The 7025-nt window shown below is 53.1% G+C and overlaps 2 protein-coding genes across 2 annotated transcripts; one reads left to right on the top strand and one right to left on the bottom strand.

The window, feature by feature from the left end:
* Window positions 1-1175: 1175 nt before the first annotated feature.
* On the bottom strand, window positions 1176-3323 carry CORC01_05939 (kelch domain-containing protein; the record flags this gene model as incomplete). Its single annotated transcript, XM_022617581.1, has 1 exon — window positions 1176-3323. The coding sequence occupies one exon, from the start codon at window positions 3321-3323 to the stop codon at window positions 1176-1178; it is 2148 nt and encodes a 715-aa protein (XP_022475999.1).
* Window positions 3324-3694: 371 nt separating this feature from the next.
* On the top strand, window positions 3695-4120 carry CORC01_05938 (uncharacterized protein; the record flags this gene model as incomplete). The annotated part of the gene is made up of 1 exon (XM_022617580.1): window positions 3695-4120. The coding sequence occupies one exon, from the start codon at window positions 3695-3697 to the stop codon at window positions 4118-4120; it is 426 nt and encodes a 141-aa protein (XP_022475998.1).
* Window positions 4121-7025: the final 2905 nt, after the last annotated feature.

Genomic DNA, 7025 nt, shown 5'->3' with positions numbered 1-7025 from the left:
TTTCATCGGCGCGGAATGGTCGTGGGTGTAAGCCAAGGCCAGGACAACTCATAACTTTCGATGGGCTACAGTCTAGGTACAGCTCAACAACTGAAAATACGTGCATCCAGGTGTACTGGCATGCGAAGAAGAGCAGTTCCCCCACTGCTTCCGCAGCGAAAGCGACGTTGGATGCTGAAGAAGTTGTCCATGGCCCCTTCATTCTTTACCGAAGACAACCCGAAGTGTGATGATTGTCGGCGTAAGGTAGGGCACGGCATATGACCCGGTGGGCTGCCTGGTACACGCACAGTGACTTTTGAGGCTTTAAATTCAGCTCGAGTGAGATCACAGCGATTAATTAGGTAAGTTGATAATAGAAAATCATTTAAAATTTCGTAAACGTACTCTACTTAGTTAGGTAGCTTCTCGTAGTTTGCGTTATTTTTTATTAATAATATAGTAGCCGTCAATGAGTACCTTAGGTAACAGGTGGTGGTTGAGCATCACCTTGAGCAGGACAAACAAGTGCGACCTCACTAATCATCAAACATTTTACTCGGACTATTTCGTATGAAACATTATTTTTCCAAAGAGGAGATGGCCAAGAGAACTGTCATGGCCCACGACAAAGTTGTCACGGCCATGCAGGGAAGCGTAAATCTGACAAAGGTAGTGGCACAACGCCTCGCCAAGTTCAAGATCCCTGCTACCGACCCCGTGGATAATGAGACGACCCGCGCCCTCATCCGCTATATGAAGTGGTAGTAAGGCTTTCCCGATAAGCTTGCGAAAGACTTATCTTATACCCTCGAGAGTATTAATCCTGAGCTCCTTGTAAAGGACTTTACGGAATTCCTTGAGGTTAGTTCTTATGATCTTTACGAAGAATTTTAGCAATTTGCCGCGGGTAAGCTTAACGAGGAAGAAAAGTTTATAGTTAATCTCGACCTAGCTCGCGCATACGAGATATATTCCTTAAATAAGACCATTTATGCCGAAGAACCCGCTCCCGATGTAGACGACATAGACGACATTGCCGCCATCCAGGGATACGAAGACTGGCGCAACATGACTCTTCTGTTTGGGCCAGTCTCTAATTAAGTGTAATCCAATATCTCATCATTGCTTTTGTTTTCCCTCTGTCCCGCTTCCCACACGCCATTAAAATATCAGATTGCTTTATTGACTTCTTTTTACAAGACAACGTGCACCGTCTTCGCAATGCTGGGCGTACCCTGCGCATTAGACACAAACAGGTAGTAGAACCCGGGAAGCAAGATGCCATAGTCCTCGGGCAGCTTGGCAGAGAACGCCTGGCCGTCGACCTGCACGTTGTCGAGGGGGATGCGGCGCTGGTCCGTGTTGGAAGAGTGCGTGACGCTACCGGTGCGGATGAGCGAAACCTTGCAGCCCTTGCCGCCCGCCTCGACGCCCTCGACGGAAAACTTGATCGTTGCGCCAGCCTTGACGGCCTCCTCGCCAATGGCAGAGATGACGGGCCGCGTGGCCTTGCTGCCGTCGGCGTTATACAGGTAAGGCGGCTCAAAGATCTCGCCGTCGGCGTGGTCGACCGTCTTGTCGCAGCCGGCGGTCGATCCGAAGATCTTCTGGACGTAGCACAAGCCGCCGCCACCGGTGAAGACGGTGGCGTCGGGCATAAGGATGGAGACGGAGTGGTAGTTGCGCGGCACGGCCATGGGCGCCATCTGCTTCCACTCCTTGGTCTCCGGGTTGAAGAGCTCGGCGATGAGGATGCCGTCCGTGTTGGTGAAAACCAAAGACTTGCGCTGGCCGCCCGTGACGAGGACCTGACCGTCGGGGAGGACCACGGCGTTGGCGAAGCCGCGGGGAAAGGCCATGTCCGCCACACGCTCGACTTCCGAAGGGGTTCCCGGCTCCCCAATGGTAGTGATGTGAGCGTGCACGGTGGCGACGCTGTCCGTGTAGTCCGGGCTGCCGCCGGCCGAGAGGATCTTGCCGGCGACGGCGTCGTACATGACCCAGGTGCCGCACATGGCGTCGTCGTTGTCGCGGGTGCCGGCCTTTTTGACGGAGCCGGTGCCCTCGATGCCGAACCAATGCTGGTCCTTGCTCGGACCGGCCTGGAAGATGCTGTTTTTCTTCCATCCAAAGAGCCAAGCGTGGTTGTCCTCGCGCCAGATACCCTCGTGGTCGTTGGTCAGGATCGGGGTGACGTCGGCGCCAGGGAGGTAGGTCCACTCGTTGGCGACGGGATCGTACACCTCGCCGTTCTTGCCCTCGCGCTTGCCGGAGTACGCCCCGCCGATGGTGAAGATCTTGCCGCTGGAGAGGAGGGTGGCGGTCTGGTAGCCGCGAGCGACCTTCAGGTCGGGGCCACGGGTGAAGCCGTTGGTGGCCGGGTCGTAGATGCTGACGGCGTCGGCGTCAGAGCCGCCCTGGATGACGATGCGGCCATCCTGAAGCTGGGTGATGCCGGGACAAAACATGTCGTGGTGGGTGTTGGTGACGGCGCGCTCAGAGATCTTGCCAGTAGCGAAGTTGTAGTCGCCGTACTGGGTCATGCCGGAAGCACCGCCAAAGGCGTCGACACCCCACGAGGAGAAGAACAGCAGTCTGCTGGGCTCGGGGTAGGATGGGACAATGAAAGCCGCAACGGGAATCACGGGCAGGCGGATGAGATCGCCCCACTTGCCTTGAACAGCCGGGTTGATGTTCTCAGGGACGTGGATGGTGTCGAATTGCTTGTTCTGAACCCAGAAGAGAGACGTCTCAGGCTCGGCGGCCTTGATGTGGCAGACGTTGTTGATGTTATCAAAGACGGCCTTCTTGCAGTTCTGAGTGTTTGAGCAGAGCTCTGCGCAGGCTTGAATGGTGGTCACAGCTTGGACAATCTTGGCGCTTTTGCCGGTGTAGTCGGTGTTGCGGCAGACGCGGTAGTCGATTTTGCCGTTGGGAACGTGGTAGCTCTCCTCTTCGAAGGGGCAGGTGGCGAGGAATGTGCCCTCGGCGAAGTCGTTTGTCATGCGTATGGCGTCGAAGCGGTCGTCGGCGACCCAGTTCATCTCGTTCTTGCTGTCCTTGACCTGGCAAACTTTGAGCTGCTTGTCGTAGACGGCTTTGCTGCAACGGGCATCCTTGTCGCAGATCTGAACGCACTCGACCGTAGTCTGGATATTTCGGACGTATTGGAGACTAACGCCACCGAGCTGGTAGTCGGAACCAGGGCAGACGGTGTACTTGACGCCAATGGGCGACTTCCACTCGGCTTCATTGTTTGGGCATGCCGTGATCGCCGCGGAGGAGAGCCGTGAAAAGAAAGAGGCGGCCGCGATGGCCTTGTATGCGGTTGAACGAACCATGTTGAAGTGATGGTGTTTCTATAGCTAAACTGCTCGTGTAATAGAGAATGTAGTATCTCAGTGAAGTCGAGGTTGTATTGTGTTTGTGTATGTATGAGTGAGGGTAGTTATTAGACACGTCTAAGCAACAAAAGACTTGTGTCTATAGGAAAGAATAACACAAAGAGTAAGGAAAGGAACGAGAGGCTGCCCGTGGGGGTCTGTCGATGAGAGCGGCATTAAGCAAGAGGAGCTTCGGATGGACAGACGAGAGGAAGAAAGTCGGCGGTATGTATATACACAACTGCCTAGCCGGGCACATCGTGCATCATAGCTCCATCACGGCACTTCCTCAAAGGAGAGGAAGCTCCAAGAGAAATCCATCTTCCAAAATGTGGAAACTCTGGAGCCCCAAGCTAGGCTGCGCCATCCCACAGGTGCAGTGGCCCGATAGATTCTGCCGGGGAGTCGTCCTGCGTGGAAACCATGCCCAGATGCTAAAGGCTAAAGCCAGGCGCTGGCCTTGGGGCCGGGTGGAGGTCCAAGCAGGAAAAGTCCGTGATGTGGGAAACAGCCAGAAACTCTGTGGAGAAAGCCGCTCGGCCATCAGGCTCGCCATGTTGTTCTGGTTCATCCTCCCGCCGCTGCCGAACAATAAGACGGCTGGAGCCTGCCGGCCAAGCACTACGACGACGACGGCGGCCAACCTGAATCCTCGAGCCTTTCCCCCTTTGATTTGCCCTTGCACGGACCCGCAGAGAGCTCCTTTACTGGCGGTTGCTGGGATCTCCCTCGGGCTCTCGCCGTGGCCTGCATAAGGAATCGACGAACACTGCCTCGAGCTTTGAGGGTAGGATAGGGAGATTTTCGTCGGACCATTCATGCTTGTCAACCTTATCCGTGTTTCCGGCAAGAAAGCTGTCAAATAAGGTTACCCGTCGTCTGATGTTCTGAAAACACCCATACTTTGGCCGTTCTTGACGTACATAGTAGACAACTGTGCAACTTGTAAGCATCATCCTGTCAATGTCGTTCGTATTGATGTTGGGTCACCCTGCCATGACCCTTGCAGGCAAGAGAGGCCCTCCTCCACGGCCAAGACCAGTCCGTACTGTGTAGATGAACGGAGAAGACCGAAAATTTTAGCGATGACAGGCGGGTAGATGGCGACCATGATCGTCGTCATCGTTGGTGGCACGTACGCCTTGGACTCGTGGTTGCTGCCCACGTTCATCGGGAACGATTTGATTACTTTTGCTGCTGCGTTTGCTCGTACGGATAGCGCCACATATTTCCCGACGTCCAGGTGGTGGGAATTTGTGTCTTCGCATAAGAGTAGCTTGTGGGCGATCAGCGTAGGGCGAAATATAACAGGGCAACAGATCGAACTATATGGATCGTCTGGGAACTCGATAGCGATGAAAACACGATATGTGCCTGAGGAGTGTTTGGGTGGTGATCGGTACTGGCACTGCAACTTTGCAAGACCGGCACAGCGCTACAACGGCTAGCCGCCGGTAATCTGTGTCGGAACATGGTACACAAAGTCGGCAGAGAACAAAACAGAAAGCCGTTCACCCGATGTGGAAGGTAGTCGCCAGGTAGACTCGCCGCCAGGCAAGCCCAATTTGCTGTATCCGTAAGGTGAGTTACCTACATAGTAGGAAAAAAAAATGAAGGAAAAATCTCTCCGAAGTTATAGCGTAAACTTAATTGTATCGACGCAGACACGCCGGAATCCGGTACCTATTGTTGGAGAAAGGAAGGAAGAAAGAGCCTCGTCGCCCGGATTCTGAAACGAGGAATACATTGTGTCGATCTCGCCCAACTTGGCGTTCCCACCCCTGCCGGTTGAGGACACCCCTAAACCGTCTTAGGACGACGGCCAAGAGATCGTGGAGGCCCCCGGCTCCCCTTGAACGCACAGTGCAATGTCTTTTTGATTGCATCAAAAACTTTATGACTCGTATTCTCTCCTTCCTTCAACCGATCAATCACTCCAAGCCTCCAACTGCCTGTCTCCTTGCTTGGCCACTATATTCCTTAACTCAAAAAATCAAGGGCAATGCCACGGATAGGACGGATGCACGTGAACATGAATTTCGTACCCGCTCCATCACAAGTGCAAATCTCCAATGCATAATATTCGGACTTTGACTTCGTACCGGCGGCATGGAGCCGGACCCCCGACCGCTGAGGTGGGGGTTAGACGTCACGCCGGTCGCCGCGAGCAATGGAGGCTGCGCCATGCTCCCGCACCACTTCAAACCTTCCATGATATTGGGTTTCCTGAGAATCGTCTATGAAGTTGGGCCATATTGCCGTCGAGCGATCGATGGACTGCCGAGGATGGGAATTCAATCCCGGAAAAAGAAGTTTTGACCATGTCAGAAATTTGACCGCTAACGGAACTATCGTGAGGGCTACTATCTTTGAAAACTCGTGTTCACTAGCTTGCAGGCGCCATGAACACTACGGACCCGGAATCCAGAATTCCAGGACAGAGACAGTGGGAATAATTCGCATAAGTAGTCGTAGGCTCTAGATGAACCGTCATTGTGACTGTAGGCTAAGATCCAATTACCACATGGATGGATGGCCCCTCCAGGTCTCCGGGATGCCGACGAGAGTCCCGCCTCGTCAGGACTTTGCCTCTTTTCATAATCCGAAACAGTGAGACGGTCATTGGAAGAGCTCGTTTGACGCGTACAACAATAGCGGAATCTGTTGTAGCTACAACATCTTCCGCCCAAATTTAGAAATGAATTCGACATGGGGTTAACCTCCGACCAGAAGCGCCCTAAGCTTTGCGGTATGATCCTTGAACCGTGCTGCCCGACAAGTCCGGATACAACTTGGATGTCCATTCAAGTGCCTCATCACCAGGGCAGAGACACCAACTCGCTTGGACCGAGCAACAAATTCACCGATTTGTTCACCCTCGGAAGGAGCTTTGATGCTGCCTTATCAGCCACGCGGCGGGGCAGACTTCAATCTGGAGCAGTCGATCTTCATCGTCGTGCGCTTGGATTGGTGCGGGTAGTTCCTGGTATCAAATCGCGGATCGCCTGTCTAGTTTGCCCCATAGTTTGCTAGCTAACTCGCCGTGCTCCTTTTGTCACCAACTGATTTTTGGCTCACATGGAATCCGCGCAAGATACATATCAACACCGTCCCCTTCCAAGGATTCCTACGTTTTGCTCGGAAGTTTGCTGAAAGCCAGGAACTCGAGCATCCCTGGGAGATGTCATGGTTGTGGTGATATTTGCGTCGTAAGCTCAATGCTATAACGTTGCCAGAGCCTTGGGGTCGTGTTATTTGTTTTCTAGTCTGGATTGTTGCGCTGAAGAAAGTTCTGTAATCCAACCATGAGTTGTTCAACCATGCGTTCCGAGTGGAGGGATCTGATTTTCTAAACCTAAAGACACTGATTTCTCTCTAACAAGTCTCTTCCTTAGTAGTATATTGATCTCGGAATAAACCAGGGACGTCGTGTAAAAGATAGAAAGACCTCTTTGCTTAGAGTTGCCCGTCATGAGAGTCTAATTAACTGAAGTCGGAAAGAGAAAGTATGCGCTGGACTATAACTCGAGGGGGGACGTGAAGAAATAGTGGCTATCCTAGAACCGACGCTTAGTCGTCCTGGACGTAGACATAGGACTAAACGCTGCCGCTTAGAGAATATTCCTTGCGCCTAATCTGGTTGCGCAGAGGAACCGGGAT

This window comes from Colletotrichum orchidophilum (assembly GCF_001831195.1).
Source record: "Colletotrichum orchidophilum strain IMI 309357 chromosome Unknown Scaffold_42.1, whole genome shotgun sequence".
NCBI lineage: Eukaryota > Fungi > Ascomycota > Sordariomycetes > Glomerellales > Glomerellaceae > Colletotrichum > Colletotrichum orchidophilum.
The sequence above is the reverse complement of the archived record's forward strand: the minus strand, read 5'-3'. Positions and strand labels throughout refer to the sequence as shown.